Source organism: Festucalex cinctus, chromosome 10 (assembly GCF_051991245.1).
Source record: "Festucalex cinctus isolate MCC-2025b chromosome 10, RoL_Fcin_1.0, whole genome shotgun sequence".
Classification (NCBI taxonomy): domain Eukaryota; kingdom Metazoa; phylum Chordata; class Actinopteri; order Syngnathiformes; family Syngnathidae; genus Festucalex; species Festucalex cinctus.
Genome location: NC_135420.1, coordinates 10,376,092 through 10,393,848, shown reverse-complemented (window position 1 = coordinate 10,393,848; position 17,757 = coordinate 10,376,092). Strand labels below are relative to the sequence as shown.

The 17,757-nt window shown below is 38.7% G+C and overlaps 1 protein-coding gene across 1 annotated transcript in view; it reads right to left on the bottom strand.

Moving 5' to 3' along the window:
- Positions 1 to 17,757, bottom strand: part of hmcn1 (hemicentin 1) — a 92,684-nt gene that overhangs the window by 30,509 nt on the left and 44,418 nt on the right. Inside the window, exons 30-56 of the mRNA XM_077533558.1 lie at positions 17,531 to 17,685; positions 17,163 to 17,441; positions 16,699 to 16,980; positions 15,742 to 15,850; positions 15,477 to 15,646; positions 15,115 to 15,269; positions 14,543 to 14,666; positions 14,218 to 14,319; positions 12,158 to 12,334; positions 11,851 to 12,002; positions 11,472 to 11,595; positions 8,415 to 8,590; positions 7,932 to 8,028; positions 7,596 to 7,718; positions 6,084 to 6,239; positions 5,322 to 5,603; positions 5,077 to 5,244; positions 4,734 to 4,847; positions 4,559 to 4,645; positions 3,330 to 3,521; positions 3,074 to 3,247; positions 2,853 to 2,966; positions 1,694 to 1,839; positions 1,468 to 1,618; positions 1,032 to 1,229; positions 841 to 954; positions 575 to 762 (exon numbers count right to left, since the gene is read on the bottom strand). Of these exons, the coding sequence (XP_077389684.1) occupies positions 575 to 762; positions 841 to 954; positions 1,032 to 1,229; positions 1,468 to 1,618; positions 1,694 to 1,839; positions 2,853 to 2,966; positions 3,074 to 3,247; positions 3,330 to 3,521; positions 4,559 to 4,645; positions 4,734 to 4,847; positions 5,077 to 5,244; positions 5,322 to 5,603; positions 6,084 to 6,239; positions 7,596 to 7,718; positions 7,932 to 8,028; positions 8,415 to 8,590; positions 11,472 to 11,595; positions 11,851 to 12,002; positions 12,158 to 12,334; positions 14,218 to 14,319; positions 14,543 to 14,666; positions 15,115 to 15,269; positions 15,477 to 15,646; positions 15,742 to 15,850; positions 16,699 to 16,980; positions 17,163 to 17,441; positions 17,531 to 17,685 (4,309 nt within the window). The remainder of the gene's footprint in view (positions 1 to 574; positions 763 to 840; positions 955 to 1,031; positions 1,230 to 1,467; positions 1,619 to 1,693; positions 1,840 to 2,852; positions 2,967 to 3,073; positions 3,248 to 3,329; positions 3,522 to 4,558; positions 4,646 to 4,733; positions 4,848 to 5,076; positions 5,245 to 5,321; positions 5,604 to 6,083; positions 6,240 to 7,595; positions 7,719 to 7,931; positions 8,029 to 8,414; positions 8,591 to 11,471; positions 11,596 to 11,850; positions 12,003 to 12,157; positions 12,335 to 14,217; positions 14,320 to 14,542; positions 14,667 to 15,114; positions 15,270 to 15,476; positions 15,647 to 15,741; positions 15,851 to 16,698; positions 16,981 to 17,162; positions 17,442 to 17,530; positions 17,686 to 17,757) is intronic.

The following is a 17,757-nucleotide window of genomic DNA, read 5'->3' as shown; positions in this document are numbered from 1 at the left end:
AAATAGTTAACTCATGATTAATAGTAAATTTTATATCTGTTCTAAATGTACAATAAGTTTTCATACACTTGTTAACATAAAAGTGGGAAAAAATCTTAACTCCCTTCATTTAGTCATTGATACAGTAATTTCATAATAATTAATAAAACTGAGTTAAAATTTAAAAGACCTATGTTGAGTTGTGTTGAGGTCATTTGTCTGCCACTAGATGGCATAATTGCATTTGTAAGACATTGGTGAAAGCTCAGCGCATTTTACTTTTCATATTCAGAGCTATCTATTCTTTAACATTAAATTCTGCATATTTTTAAAATGGTAAAATACAAGTATATATATATATGGATTATTATTACATTGATCACTGCTAAATTTTGACGTGGATGACGTTCTACTGCGTTGCGACTGGAATTACCCCAGTACAGGCTTTCCAAGTAAGGGGCGGTTATTAATCGCGTGATAAAAAAAATTAGTGGTGTTAAAGGAACTTCAAATTAAGTTAAAATTAACACACTAATTTTGACACCCCTAATTATTACCATCATTAGATATACAGCAACATTCACAGACATGCTACCTGAAGCGTTCTGCCATTGGACAGAATCCTCTGAGGTCCGTCAGGGCTGACTGGCTCGCTGTCCTTAAACCAGGTGATCTTGGGGGCGGGGTTTCCATCCACGTGGCATTCCAACAAAGTTGTTTTATTGGCCAAGACTGTGACCTCATCAGGTAACTCATTGTGTAAACCTCGTATAGTGGGGGGCACTGATATGACACACAAACAAACAGTAGTTTCAAAATACTGAATTCAGTCCAAACTCACATAATACGAATAGTACTCACGTAATACTCTGACATCATACTGAATTGAATCTTCTCCTGCTTCATTGACAGCCACACATGTATATCTGCCCGAGTCCTCCGCCTGAGTCCTGGGGATCTGTAACACTCTTCCTCCTGAGTAAAGCACTGACATGTTGGCATGAACTTGCTCGTTCTTTTGTTACACTTTCTTTCGGTGGTTTCTGTCTCACCTGGCATGATCAGAATGTTGTCATTGGAAGTCAGCGGCTGGCCATCTTTGTACCAAGTGAGTGTAGGAGGCGGCACAGCATTGGTCTCACAATATAAAGAGATTGGATTATTGAGTATAACATCACGAGCATCCACTCCAAAGCCGGACGGGGACAGTGCATCGCCAGTTCCGGCGGGTCTGTTGAAACTGGGAGGAACTGAGGAAAAAGGTGAGAAGCAGAAAAATGTACTGTATATCTTTTCAAAGAGATTGTGTAAGTGTGGTATTTTAATCATGGAATAGTTTTAGAATGAATCATGAGGAATCTAGTTTCATGAGATTGAATGTATGCTTTAAAATCTGATAAAAACAAAAATGCTATACAGCAATGATAAAAAACCCAAAATAATTCACTGTTGGTCTCAGGCACATTATCATGAGTCGACCCAGTTCACCTTGTATATTTACATCAAAGTCCTTCTCGTCCTCTCCAGCTACATTAGTGGCTATGCAAGTGTAACGGCCAGTGTCGGACACCTGAGCATGTCTGATCTGAACAATCCGACCGTTAGCTGTGATGGACACGTGCTCATCTGCCCGCAGAATCTATAAAGTGAGAGAAAAGGGAGTTTAATTTACAGACATACAGTAAATCCGTACAGTCAAAAGGAGATTGTGTACCTTTCCGTCCATGTACCACTGCAATGCTGGGGGAGGAAAGGCCTGAGCTGCACACTCCAGGGTAAGTGTGCTGTTGACCTTGATCTTGACTTCTTTAGGGGCTAGTCCTTGACCTGGCATATCATTTTTATCTATTTGTGGAGGAACTGGGATCAACGAAGAGAAAAAAAAATGCAGAGTATTTAAATGAGGAGCTGTGAGACAGTTGTAATGAAAAGGTACAATGTAAAAAAGTCTGTAAAATTAACAGTGAATTTCTGTAAAATTGTCATAACCTGTAAAAAACAAACAAACAATGAAGCATTGTGTAATTTAGATGAATATGTTGTAAAACTCTGAACCAAACAACTGTTGATTGACAGTAAGAAAATGTTAAAAAATGGATAAAATGTTTTGGGGGGAGAATTCACAAATTAAACACAGATAAGCTGTAAAACAAAAAACATTGGGATACAGTTTAAATGACATCACAGCAGTGTTACAATAACCCTTTTTTTTTATCAGTAGGTTCTTTGGTACATTTTGTTTATGCCAAAAGAAACATGCATTCTACAAAGTCATATTACAGATAAGAATATTTAGATATACAGTAAAACCATGTGAACATAAAGGTTAAACTAAATGTATTATGTTCATTTAAAATGTATATACTGGAAACCTAATTATTAATTTATCAGTACACAAAATGTTGAATTGTTGTGATTGTATTGTATTGCTGTTAATGTTTTATGTATTGTATTGTTGTTATCAATGTGTTATGTTATGTTTGTTTTGTTGTTTCTCCACAGCACTTTGTAACAGCTATGGTTGTTTGAAAGTGCTTTAATAAATAAAGATGACTTGACTTGACTTAAAAAAAAAAAAAATGTTATTTTATAGAAAAAAAACTGGGAGCTGTGGTTACCAGAATAATTCTTTGTTGTTGTTTACATTTGCATTGTATTTTTTTTAGACTTAGACTTAGACTTGACTTTATTGATCCCTTTGGGATGGCTCCTTCTGGGAAATTTACATGTCCAGCAGCAATGAGAACAGATAATAAAATAAAAAATAATTGAATTTCTCTGGCAACCACATCTGCCAGTTTCTTTTCCCCGTAAAAACTACAGATTATTATTATTTTTTAACAGTGTACAACGTACTTCTGGTGTGAACTCACCATATACTTTGACATCATAGTGCTTTACTGTCTCTCCAGCATCATTAGTGGCAACACACGTGTACTGCCCAGCATCCTCTTCTTTTGCACTAAGAATCTGCAGAGTTCGGCCACCTGGGATAAAGAAAGGAAGTTCAGAATGTGAATGTGTACAATGTTCAGGTTATGTAACAATAGATTAGAAGTATCAAACTTTGGAAGAATGAAAGGTAGACTTGGACCTGGAAGAACTCTGGCGCTATGGCTGGACTCGAACAATATGCCATTTTTGAGCCAGGTAATCAATGCAGGAGGGTATGACTGAACTTCACACACCAGTGAGGTGGGGCTGCTCAAGGTAACCGCCACCTCTTCTGCCGAACCATCCTGCCCTGACCCAGCAATGGTGGGAGAAACTGACGAGAACAGAAGAAAGAACATGGCGACATTTTAATTCAGTAACTGACTGATCCTCTGTGTGAATTCCTTTCTATGTACCCAGGACATTGAGGTTGAAATGGCGGCTGCGATCCCCTGCGGTGTTCGATGCAAGGCAGCTGTATCTGCCAGTGTCGGACACTTGCACAGCAGAAATTAGGAGGTAACGGCCATGAGACAGGACATTGTGGCGTTTGTCAGGCAGTAATTGTTTCCCATCCTTTAGCCATGTAATTTCTGGAATGGGGTTACCTAAAACAAAAAGTAACACTAAGATTTTAGTATTACAGAGCTAAGTGAGGTGATGTATGAGGTGTGAACTGGTGTGACAAAAGATGTATTTCAAAACCAAACTATAAACCTGATATTTTCCACTTCAATGTGGGCCAAATGATTAACCAGAAAATGATCATGTGAATTTTGCTTCGTTCAGTGCGTGAGAAGAGGCTAGACCTGTTCCAGCAGCTCCTTGCCAAGAAGAATGTTGCCACTCTGAATAATCTCCCGTGCACCAGACCTGACTGCGTGATTTTATTTATTTATTTATTTTTTGCTTCTTTCTAAAAAGGATCATCAAGGAGACCCATTTTGAACAGGATGATATCAAAATGGCCGTGACGATGCAAAGGATCCTTCCAGGGCTGCATGAAGTTGTCGCAGAGAAGGGTGAGAAAGACGCCAGAGTTTACTTTAACATATAACAACAGAAGCAATCCCCTTCGCTCCCGGCTGTTTTACTGGATTTTGACTGAATTTGCAAGGCCCACAGAATTTTGTGTTCTATTATTATATCTACACGGAACTTACCAAAAGAAAAAATAAAGTCTCTTCTTTCATCAGGAAAAAAAGTAATTTTCTATCTTTTTCCGTTTTGCAGCAATTAGCATTTAAATATAGCTAAGTTTCATCAATATTCACAAATGTATTTAGAATTTTGTGTACGTTAATTGAGCTTTTTTTTTCAACTTGACCCTGGTTGATCTCCTATGCTCTGCTCCCACCTGCTGGCCGTGAGTAATAACTATCATTTGTTCAACTGTTCTTTGCAGTCGAGAGGCTGCATCAAAGCCTTCTGTATGCTCTAGCATTAAAAAAAACAAAAAAAAAAAAAAAAAACAAAAAAAAAAAAAAACTTATAAATATGTCTTTGGGATACTTAAAACATTTAAGATAGAATGTATTTATACGTTTTTGGGAGCAGAGTTATGAGTTAAAGGGAAAATTTGACGTTTTTAGTTTGGATTTAAAATGTATCTTTTCTGACACAAATCTGAAATAATGTCCTTTACCTGAGGCCTCACAGGTCAGCGTAATATTGTGCCTCTCCTTCACTTTTGTGTCTGTAACACTTCCTTCATCTACAACACTTGGTGGAACTGGTTGTGATGAGGTAAAAATGTGTTTAAAAATCATTCATATCTCCATGTGAATAAAAAAAAAATATTCACACTACTATTCACTTACCAAGGATGTTAAGGTCAAAATTTTTCTTTGCTTCTCCAGCATCGTTCGATGCGATGCAAGTATACCTCCCAGCGTCCTCAACTGCAGCATGCATTAGACGCAGGCTACGCCCACCTAGACAATAAACACTAAAATTAATTAGCATTTGTCACCCAGCAACGTTTAGACATTTTTCACTTAAAACATTCTTGAATAGTACACAATATCTTGAAATTGAAGTCTGTCCACTGTAAATCATCTACAAATTGGGCTGTCAGGCTTTCATTGACTTCTATGATAAGGTTTAAGACTCCAAACTGAGTATCATCAGACAATTCAAGTTACATTACTAAATGAAGTGTACCTGAGAGAACACGAACAGAACTGGTCCCTCTGATTGGTCGACCATCCTTCAGCCAGGTGATGGCAGGAAGAGGAATACCAGAAGCCTCACAGCTCAGAGCCACGGGATTCTTCACAACAACACTGACATTCTCTGGGAACTGAACTTCACCAATGATAGTTGGAGGGACTGCAAAACGTAGAGTGAAAAAAAGTCAACAAAAGCACACTGCAATTAGACGACACAAAATAGGGCTTACTTCATACCATGCACACTGATGTCATACTTGCTGTCTACCTGTCCTGCCACATTAACAGCAATACAGGTGTAGCGTCCCGTGTCTGAAATTTTAGCATCTTTAATTTGAAGCAGCCTTCCCTCATTAAGAAGCTTAGCACCGTGCAGGCCTGTGATGGGCCGTCCATCTTTCAGCCAGGTGACCGCTGGCCTTGGCACGCCATCTGCAGCACACTGTAACGTCACATCGCCTCCTTTCGTCACGACGACGCCATCAGAGTCACCCTCGCTATGTCGGATGGAAGGGCGGACTAAAGTGAGAAGAGCAAATCAGTTGTTACATATATGTCCGTTTAAATATACATGTTTATAGGAGGCAACCTGTGGCTTCTCATGCAGTTAATACAGTGCCTTGCAAAAGTATTAACCCCCAATGAACATTTTGACCTACATATCAGGCTTCAAACAAAGATATATAATTACATACACGTTGACTATTTATCATCATAGGTCACAATTAGATTATTTAGAATTTATCGAAGGAGAACAAATGCACCAGCACTGATTTTGTTGGGGGGAATGTTGACACTTGCTCGCAGGGCACTTGTGATTTTACTTTTGCAAGGAACTGTACATACTGTACAATATTAAATAAACAGATATTTCAGTTCCGGGTTTTTCATGTTTCAACCATTATTTTATTGGACTGGGACAAATTACGGACACAATAAAAGAATTTGTCTTGACTGAAGCAATAAATGCATGCCTCAGATCAGTTAGTGTGTACAAACCATAAACCTGCAGGCTGTATTCCTTGGATGTGCTGCCGGCTTCACTGGAAGCTGTGCAAACATAGGAAGCTGCGTCTGCCCTCTCAGCATTGGAAATCTGCAGCTGACGACCTCCTGACAAAACCCTGAGCCGCTCGTCAGACTGGAGCACCGCACCTGGAACGCAAGCAGTATGAAACGTGAGAATCTTCACAAATGCCTTTGAATGTTGCATAGATGGTTACAATTGTTGGGGTAAATACATGTCAAGGGGGAAATAATCACCTACAAAGTGTACGATATCTTCCATATATAATTATTAACTCAGTCACTCCCAACCATTTTCACTGAAGCAACCCACAAAATTTGTGTTCTATTGCTATAAAAACATGGAACCTACCAAAAGAAAGATTATAGTCTTCTTTCATCAGGGAAAAAAAATAAAAAAATTCTGTTTCCGCAGCAATCAGCATTAGAATATAGCTAGGTTTCATCATTAGTAACAAATCTGTTTAGAACTGTGGGGAATTCAGCTTGTTTTAACATGGCCCTAGTTGATCTCTTATACTCTGCTGTCACCTCCTGGCCGTTTTTGTAACTACCATTGCGTCAACCGTTCTCTGCAGTATGCTGCATCAAAGCCTTCGGTATGCTCTAGCAGAAAAAAACAAACAAACAAACCCGACACCATGGCGATGTACATTTTTAATGAAAAATTAGGTGTTCAGCTGGTTTGATTTGTATGTGGAAGTAAAACGCCCCCGGCGAGCAGACTGCAATCTGCTGTTTTAGCTATGCGTTTGACGCAAGCCAATTCTTCAATAAACATTTGGAACAAAATGGCTCCTTGCTGCAAAAAATCGTAGAGGAGGAGGGGAGGAAAGAGAAAATGAGAGGAAAGGAGGAGGGGAAAAAATTGGCTGGTTTCGAACCAGTGACTTGCTGCTTACACAAACACTCTACTAGTTGTTCAGTTAGGTGCAACAGCACAAATGTTTTACTTGTTCTTTACACAAGTGTCAGCCAGAAGGGATTTTAAGACAGCCAATTGTAATTGCACTTTGGCATTGCAAATGTGAAGGATAATTGATTGCTTTGAATTCATTTGGACAGAATGTTTACTGATAAGGGCTACTTTTATCACTATCCTATGGAGTTCTCAGAGAAAGTGTACGTGCGTTTAGTCCTCAGAGGCGGTGCGGGGGTGGATCCGCACTTTATGATGTCATAAAGTGAGCACTCGCCCGTTTTCTCACGTTGGGAATGGCTGGTGCTTGGAGAGCAGAATAACCTAGAATTTCTCAGGGAGGGGCAAATGGAGGAAAACACCATTTCCGTCATGTTTTTGGTGAGGAATTAGCATTTTAACATGGCTAAAAGCTACAAAAAATTTATTTTTCATGATGTGTCCCTTGAAAACATTTAAAATAGAACATATTTATACATTTTGGGGAGCAAACGAGTTAATGGCAAGTGCCAAAAAAAAGCAAAAAAAAAAAAAAAATTATATTATCTGTTAAACATCAAACCTACCATCTTTCCTCCAGTTTAGACTGGGAGGTGGTATTCCACTGGATTCACACACCAGTGTGATGAGACTTCCTTCAATCACTGTGAGTGGTGACACCTCTTCTGAGCCTCGAATACTTGGAGAAACTGTAGAAGTGATAAGTCACCAAAAAAAGGCACTCAGTATTTAACAAAATAGTTCTCACTCTAAAGGAAAATGGCACACACACTCCATAATTTTGCTATGAGAAGGATGATTTGCACTGCGCCGATCTGCATAAAACCAGTTAAATACATTGTTTGGATCCTTTAATATATGTTTTCCAGCAACACATACAGACAAAAAAAAAGAGAACTCACCCCATACAATCAAATTATAGTTCTTCTCTGTCTTGCCAGCAATGTTAGTAGCCTCACATGTATACCTGCCAGAGTCCTGCACCTGAGCACTGTCAACCTAGCAACCAGAGAAACAGTTAGCTATATTGTACATTATATTATAGGCACAAATATTGAGAGTTGCAACCTGACATTTACACCTTACATGCATTGCTAAAGTACAGAAATTGAGAATTTGCCCTTCCCGACACTCTTCTGGAAAGACTTTCCACAAGCTTTTCGAGTGTGTATCTATGGTAATATTTTTGTCAATTCATCCTGAAGAACATTTCTGAGGACATGAGAAATGGCCTCACGTACAATATCTAGCTCATTTTAAAAGTGTTTGCTCACATGTTAATCCACACCAAACCAATTGATTAAGGTTTGACCAGATAGTACACACAGTATTAAACAAAATGTGGACGCGAGCAGTTGACTATTTATTATTTGTCTCTTTCCTACCTTGAGCAAACTCCCATCTGCTGAGCGAGTCAGACCAAGTTTCCTGAAAAGTGGGCGGCCATCTTTGCGCCACGCCAGAGTGGGTGGGGGAATGGCATCACTCAGACAGTGCAGCTCCACAGGACTACCGAGCATCACGGTGGCATTCATTTCCTCACCCTTGATATTGGGCGGCACTGGGGAAGATATGTGGGTACATTTTCAAAGGAAAATGCCTGATACAGGAGATTAGATCATTAAATGCACGTAAGCACATATTGTTACGCAAAACTAAGCTTTATGAAGCTTATGAAGGCAGGAAAAAAATATATTGAATTCCACTCTGCTTCATCTATCCTTCTTTCCTTCCTTTCTTTAGTTTTTCCTCTGGTCTTTTGAGATCTCCCTAATCTGTTGGAATGTAGAGGTTTCTGGGGTTGGTGAAAGATTCTGATTCTGGTCAACACTAAGTGGCAGGTGGTGTCTGGTTGGTGCTGGATTTAACTTTGCTTCATCATTCTTTCCTTTGATTCTTCCTCTGGTCTCCTGACCTTCTGAACTTCATGATTCTGGCAGAACTCTTAAGTATCCGGTTACGGTGAAGCGTATGGGATTTTTATTAGGTTTTCAGGTGAATTAATGAGCACAAAATCGCACGCACACACACAAAAAAGAGCAATGATGATGACATGTTAAATGGGTAAGAAAGTAATAAAATATCGGATTCCATGAAAACAGTTTATAAAGTTTTATACAGTACAGACATACACGTTTATTTTGTATTACAATTTACTGTTATCTCAGGGCATGACCTTACTTGAGGCATGATCTTTTAAATGTGGGCATCTGGTCTATATCTTGTGCCACACTTACAGCAATAAACTTATTCGACTATTGTCTGTGTATTTACAGTCAGGGCAGCCTCTTTACTATAGTAATCATACATAATCCAACATCCCGCGTGAAAACATCCATTTCTAGATGTCAGTTTCTGTTATATGATGACATTTTTAACCATTTAAGCACTGTAGTCTTTTCTAATGACTTTAACTTACTCATTACTTTTTCTACATCCATTATTTCTCTCTATTTGTATTAAGTCACTGGGGAAGGATTCAAACAGGCCCTCAACTCATTATTTGGCCAGAAGCAGGAAGCTGCTGTAGAATGGTAGCAATTACCACAGCAAATCTGCCTTTATTTCAAGCTCTTCTAGATCTTTCAGAGGAAACACACACCGTGTGGATGTTTGCATTACGCATACATTCAGTGTCTGTTTAAACAGACATGGGAGGGACATACACCCCCCCCACACACACACGTGTGGCCTCCATGATTCCCTAAACCGTATGCTTATGTTGCCAAAGTGACATCCGCTTTGATTGGACGTGTATACCCCATCATGTTCAGCTCCCTGCAGGAAGCTGACAATGTTTATTGAAAAGCTAAGCTTATTCTGGCCACACTTCCTCTCAATACACATGCTTTTCAAGACCCCTGTGATACGCCCCCAGCATATCTGTCGGTCTGGTGGAAGACAAAGTGCAGTCTGATGTCAGTAGCAATTTGTCAGTAAAAAAAAAAAAAAAAGAATGGAAGGTTGGAAAAGGAACAGTGGAACAAGCAGCGCTGATGCTTGCTCCTCTGTATTTGCCAAGACGTTTTATATCATTTATCATCATCAAACATTTTTTACTGATATTTTGAATACTTTAACATAGCACATTTCTGGCTCAAAATGTATCAGAGCAGATCAATGTCAGATGCTCATACTTGTAGACAGGCTAACTCTCCAAATATCCACCACCAACACCACATTTACAAAACCACACAGCTTTATAATTAATGTAGTTCGTCAATCACTCTCTTGACGTAATTGTGCTGGTTAACGGCAAGACATTTTCAAATTGACATTTGATGTTATGGCTGTGATATTTTCTCTACATTTCGGCACTGTGCCACTTCGCACATTCAAGATGTCTGAAGCTGCAATGAATTTTTGATTTTGTTGTTAATTGTCATCAAAATACACTTTTCCCCACTGTTTAATGCATAACAGTCAAAATGAGTCTGCGACCTCGTTCAGTTTGTCAATTGTAGTGTTAATTTTATCCACCATTTTTAAATTTAGTCTCAGTTTTAGTCTAGTTTCAATCACACATTTTTTTTCCAGTTTTTATAGTAGTTATCCAACCTCATCCCATTTTTATTTAGTCGACTGTATTTTTAGTATACTATAAACCTAGCATTTTAGTATTTATTTTAGTCCAAGCAAACATAATTTTATTTGTCTAGTTGACCGTTTTAGCCTAGTTTTAGTCAGGGCAATGACTTTACCCTTATATATGTTTTTTTGGTCAGCAGATTCTGTTGAATATTTCGGATCTAAAACTACTTCACATACAATTTTCTCTCATCTTTTTGATGACGAACAACGTCACGCACAATTACAGTATATCAACAAGTGGCTGCTATAGCGCCATGCTACGAGCTAGTAAGTTAGCGGTCGTATTAATATTATTGTTGAAATGTTATAGCCATTAGCGTTTTTCTTTTTTGTTTTTTATTATTTTTTACAAAATCATTTAATTTCCATCTCGTTTTTGTTCATGAACTGAAATGTCCATATATTTTAGTCTAGTTTTTATTAAGTGAAGTATATTTTCATCTCGTCTTCTTTAGTCGACGAAAATGCATGTTGATTTAGTCTCAGTTATTGTTTATTAATGAGGCTTTTAGTTCAGTCTAGTCTAGTTTTAGTCTGGTGAAAAATGTGTGTTGACGAAATTCTTTTTGTTTAGTTTTTGTTGACAAAATTAACACTAGTCAATTGCATGCAACAGCGGTTTGAAATGAAAATCCGATTTAGCTGCCTATTGTGACATAAATACACTATGCTAAGCTAAAACTTTGCATCACCTACTAACCAGAGTTGAGGAATAAATGGCTTCAAGATGGATTAAGATTTCTAGGTGCCACCACTATACGAACCAAACTTTGATGGACACTGTTAAGTAAGAAACGCTGGGTGAATATGAACGAGGAACATATTAAACAACCAATAAATGGTGGACTCACCGTAAACCCTCAAATTATAATCTCGCTGTTGCTCTCCTCCAGCGTTGACAGCAACACAGGTATACCTGCCCATGTCACTCACCTGTGCACTGCTCAGAGACAACACCTTGCCACCAGACAAGACCTGAGGAACAGCAACAGGTAATGAGTGCCTCTGTCTGAATATGTATGAATTCATGGGTTAATAATTTAACAATGTATTACTTTTATTCATACTGTATGATGCACCACAATTAACCCTCCCAGTTCTAATACATATTAAGCATTTATAGCCGTCTTTGGTAGTGAATGAGAGCAATTTGTGAATTGACCGCAACCAAGTTTTGTGTCATGTGATCTTGTTTAAACATAAAACATACAAAAAAACAACAACAACAACCTGTATGCCATGGGATACACTTGTTACAGGGCTGCCATCTTTAAGCCAGGTGAGACTTGGTAAGGGCACTCCAGTAGCCTCACATTCCAGTCTGCCAGGCTCGTTCACTACTATGGTTACCGTACCACCTCGGCTAGAGATGACTGGAGGCACTGCATTAAAAAAAAAAAAAAAAAATCAGTTAGTATTTTTTTTTTTATAGCTTTACTGCATAACAGTCCATAACAGCAGTCTGAAATTCTTCCTCACACAAGCAGACATAGGATCAAACAACATCTGCTGTAATTGGCAAAAAAGAGGCACTGACCGAACACCTGCAAGCTGTGGGACTTCTCTGAAACTCCAGCCAAGTTGATTGCTACACATCTGTATATCCCGGCATCAGATAACTGAGCTCTTTCAATCTCCAACACCTGGCCACGTTTCAGCATGGTGACCCCAGCTGCACTTATCACAGGTCGACCGTCTTTGTACCATGTTATTGCTGTGACACAAAAGAGCTTGTGTGAATATTAAGACTGATGATATTGTGTATCCGCCTTATTTATTGTATGAATGAGTACGTCTACATGTACAAAGTAAATAATGGAAATGCAGATTATTTTTTACTCTAAACAGAATCTATGTGGTCCCACTCTAAACAAAGAAAAATTTACACTTGGAATAGAGTAAAATATTACCAAAAAAAAAAAAAAAAAAAGTCACACAAGGCAGTAACAAACCCACAACCTTTTGGATATAAGCAAACAGTGGCATAGCTCAGGTGATAGAGTGGCGGTCTCCCAAGCTGAAGGTTGTGTGTTCGTTCTTCAGCCCTCGTGTAACTCTTTTTTTCTTTGAATAAACTAGTAAAATTCAGTCAAAATCTCTTCTTGCAAAATTTACTAAGAATTTCTGAGTGAAAAAAAATCGACTGAATATTTTACTCTCTTCCAAGTGTAAATTTTACTCTGTTTAGAGAGGGGCCAAATAGAATCTGTTTAGAGTAAAAATTATTTTACAGAATTTATTGTGTAAGCCGATTTGAAAAATGCTACGACAGAAAATGTTTTAATTAGGCACGCTTGACACCACATTTTTTCAGACCAAAACCAGTACGAGTAGTCATACCGATACCAAAGTACCAATGCCAATAGCACTTTTGATACATAAAATTTCCCCCCCAAAAAACTATGAAAAATAATTTTAAAGAAAAAAAATATATATCCTAATATAGCATTTTCCTTAAAGTTGCATTTATTTATTTTTCTATTCTAATTTCTAATTTGTAGTTCCTGATCTTAAAATGGCCACAACTGGGCGGCTGATGCTTGTATCAGCTGCCGTCGAAAATATGTCTGAGACATCGGCCCGATACGATACCTTGTATCGGTACTCGCCCATCCCTAGATTTACGGTAATGTCACATAACAGAATCCCTATTTCCAATGTGTTTGAGTATGGTTGCTGCTGGTTTTGCCAACATATGGTGGGAAGATATGCGTGTATCATTACCAACAGCACAATAGTCCTCGATTTATATTTATCAAGTATTGACAGTATTTCAGAGTTTCCACAGTCAATTTTACAGGGTATTTTAATTTTAATATTTTAGTTAAATTTTAGCTATAAAGTCAAAGACAATACTGAGAAACGAATAATTGGTGAAAAGGAATGTGCAAGAACCGATATCGGTATTGAGATGATACCCGACCTTATTTCAAGGTAATGTTACTTGCAATTGTCGCCAACTTGTGGCTGAACGAGAAATTAGAAATCAGAAGAAAAGAAAATTGCCATTAATTTAATTCAATTTGTAAGAAAATGCTTCTGTAAAATTGTCTGTCACTGTTTTTTTGTGGTGGGGTTTTTATGTTTGTGTAGGGATTTTTTTTTGTATCAAAAGTACTAGTGGTATTGGTACTTGGTTTTGGTATGTGGAGGCTAAAGTTGAGTACTTGTATCAGCATCAGTCTGAAAAAATGTAGTACCAAATATCCCTTGTAGAAACTGACCAAAATAGTTTGGCACCTTGATTTCAAGGGCTAAATTATATCTCAAAGATTGCAGAAGTTGCGCAATATGACATTTTTACATTTTACTATTTCACAGACCCCGGTAGATCTGGAATGCAACATTAGGTCCAAAATACAAACATATCCCTAGAAGTCTTCCATTATGCTGGAATGTGAGTGCTTATCTGTACAGTACACGCTACAGTGCATGGAAAGAATGGCAGTGGTAACAGAATGAAGTCACCCTTAGGGAGTCATCTGAGATCAATTTTCTGCTGATACATTCATGGAAAGGCCAAGGCTACAGCACGGGTCAGTAGAAAATGTGCCTTTGAACTGGAGAGGAAGACAGGAGGACGTTAGTGAGTCTCACCAGGTACTGGACTGCCTGCCGCCTTGCACTCAAGCTCAGTAGAAAAGCCTGACAGGATGGTCTGGTTGACAATTTCCCCAGAGGCTGAGATCGTGGGGGGCACTGCGAAACACACACACACACACACACACACACCCACACACACACACACACACACACACACACACACACACACACACACACACACACACACACACACACACACACACACACACACAGTTAAATACCGTATAGGAACGATGCAACAGATGAGTGAAGAGGAATGCGTGACAACAAACGGGAGGAAGCAAGATGTGGAGGAGTCAACGCTAAATTGTTCCGTTACCATGGACACTCAGTCGGATGTTTTTTTGAGCTTCACCAGCAGCATTTGTGGCCAGACAGGTGTATTTCCCAGAATCCTCTTCTCTTGCCCCTGTGACCTTTAGCACTCTGCCTGCTGACTCCAGCTTGTGAGAAAAAAAAACATGCGCACAGACACACAACATAGATGTCTAATTACAGTTCAGGTTAAATTGGAAGTTTCACAGTTTGCTCTAGATTTCAGAGAGATAAAGACTTTCTTCTTTGAGCCAACATACAGCTACTTGAAAAAGTATTCATAATGTTTGAACATTTTCCACATTTTAATCTAATCATGATTTAACCTCCTCCATAACTTTATCCCTTTATATTTTTACTAATTCAGTGACTTCTGAGGACAAATAATTGTACTCAAAGTTTGTATAAAGTCACAAAATGTGAAAAAGTTAAAAAAAGTTCAAGAGAGTATTAATACTTTTTCAAAGCAGTATATATACAGGGTATATCATTCCGTTCACTCTCCCCTTTAAACACACATAGACCACATTTTGTTTTTAAATAAACTATATGTCATACTCAAAATAATCAATCAACCTTAAAGTGCTCCTGTGATGTATCAACAGGTCGACCATCTTTAAGCCAGGTAATGGTGGGCGCAGGGATGCCACTGGAGATGCACTCCAGATTGACTGCTTTGTGCAGAACAACCGCACGCTCAGCAGTGCCAGTGGAACGAATCGATGGAGGAACTGGAATAGTTCAGAAGGTAGACTCATTGTCTATTTTGTAGAACAGGGGAATAGGCAAAATGGCAGTTGGATAAAGTAAGAAAAGAAAGAGAATGGAAATATTCATCCAAACATTTCCTGCAGCTTGCATTTAGAGTGCATATGTATATAAAATATTTAATACACGACTGTGAAAATCATTTATTCCCATTTGAAGTAAACCATTACCTTGCACAACAACATTGAAGTCCTTCTCATGGTCTCCTCCCTCATTGGTGGCCACACATTGAAAGCGGCCTGTGTCAGAGACCTGAGCGCGGGGGATAATCAGTCGCCCTCCATTGGCTGAAAGTCGCAGCCCCTCGCCATGTCTGACTAGTTGCCCATCTTTATACCACCTGAGGATGGAGATCTTTATTATGACTTTGCTGATTCTGAGTAACAGGTGTAAAAAAAATGAAAATAAATAACAATTAAAAATCTACGGTCTTACTTTATGGCAGGGGCAGGTGTCCCAGTGGCGTGGCAATCCAGCTCCAGAGGGCTGTTGATTATGACGGTGCTGTCAGTCACCTCATCTCCTCCATCAATTAGAGGCGGCACTAAGGGGAATATATATATATATATTTTTTTACACTCCATGACCAAAACTGCCAAAATGAAAAATAAATATATGACTAAATAAATTTAAAAATGTTTATATATATATATATATATATAGTTATAGTATAGTTGATTTTTTTGTTTGAATTTATAATTAATTTTTGTGTTTAATTTTTGATAATTTTTTTTACATTATGTATTATTATATTATTTTTACTTTTATTTATTTTTATTTTTTATTTAATCATTTATTTATTTTTATTTTTGTCAGTTTTGGTCATCCATACACATCCTCTGGTATTCGTAAACAAGAGTTATTTTACACAAGACTACATCAGTTACACATTTGCAAAGCCACTGTAACAAAGGGGTGTTAGTTTCACAGGTGGAACCCAAACACAGAATATATATATTAAAACAATGAGCAATACATAGGACACACAAAGGTGTTTAAACGGACTTGGGAAGGATTTGAATCTTGATGCAAGGCACTTACATCATATGGCCAAAAAACAGCCCAAAAGCCTCTCCCTTGCTGATATGCCGGGAGAAGCTCTTTGTGCATGTATTTTGATTGATTCTGTTTGATTCTAGCGTTTGTAGAAACTGAATTAAGCAACAAAATCCACCTGTCCATCACATGGCCATTTTGCCACTTGTTGTCAACTAAAAATGAAATTACAGTTGCTCAAAGCTCAGGTGAAACCAATCACGGCTGAGCTTGCAAACGCCACATGACCAGACTTGTGAGCCTGATTGGTTAATAGCTGAGCTCTGAACACATTTGTGCATAATAAATAAATAAATAAATAAATAAATAAATGTTCACACAGATATTGGTACATACCCAAGACTCTGACATCGTACATGACTTCTGTCTCCCCAGCAACGCTCGTTGCCACACAAACATAGCGTCCTGAGTCCGACACTGTGGCTGACAGGATTTTTATTGTCCTCCCTTGGTCAAGGACGAGGACACTGCCTCCATCTTGGACTGGAACTCCGTCCTTCAGCCAGGTAAGGGAAGGGGTGGGGTAGCCAGCAGCCTCACACTCCAAGGTGAGAGGCTTATTGAGAACCACCTTTCTCTCCGAAGAGCCGCTCTGTCCTCCTGCTATGGAAGGAGGCACTGCGGGTGGACGAATGAGAGATTGCAGGAAAGGGCTCAGATTGTCTAATCTTCGATTTCAACTTCAGATTTATCAAATCAGAGTGTACAATTACTTTAAATTTCACTCTCACACTCATTCAAAGTGTAAGAGTATGGTTAAAATAAAACTGAAGTAACTGAATAAAATATTGATTTCTTACAGTAGACATCAAGCTCAAAGCTCTTTTCAGTGCTTCCAGACACACTGGTCACCTTGCAGGTGTACTGGCCAGCATCTGACACCTGCACCTGATGGATCTTCAGGTAACGACCCTGCTCGATGTACTGAGACTGGCGGCTAGACAGGATGGCCTCTCCTTTTCGGTACCAGGTGATGATGGGGAGTGGCACTCCTCGTGCCTCACACTCAAGCGTGACGACAGTGTCCAGCAGGGCGGTAACTTGTGTTGTTTGGTTACCACCTCTGATGGACGGGGGAACTTGGAAGAGAAACAAGTAAAAATGCCATTCTTAAAGTCATATTTGATTTTGTCCTGCAATCTCATGAAAATTCGAGTCAAACACTCACCAAACACGCTGAGATTGAAGTCCTTGGACTGTTTGCCAGCTGTGTTCATGACACTACATTGATACCTCGCCTGATCTCCGAGACGAGCACTTTTTATTCTTAAAACTTGACCATGATCGATAACTTCTAAGTTTGGATCCCCAAGAAATACCATCCTGGAAACACGACATAGCAGAAAATGAATGGGAATGATTAAAGGAGGATTCCATTCATTTTGACCATTATAA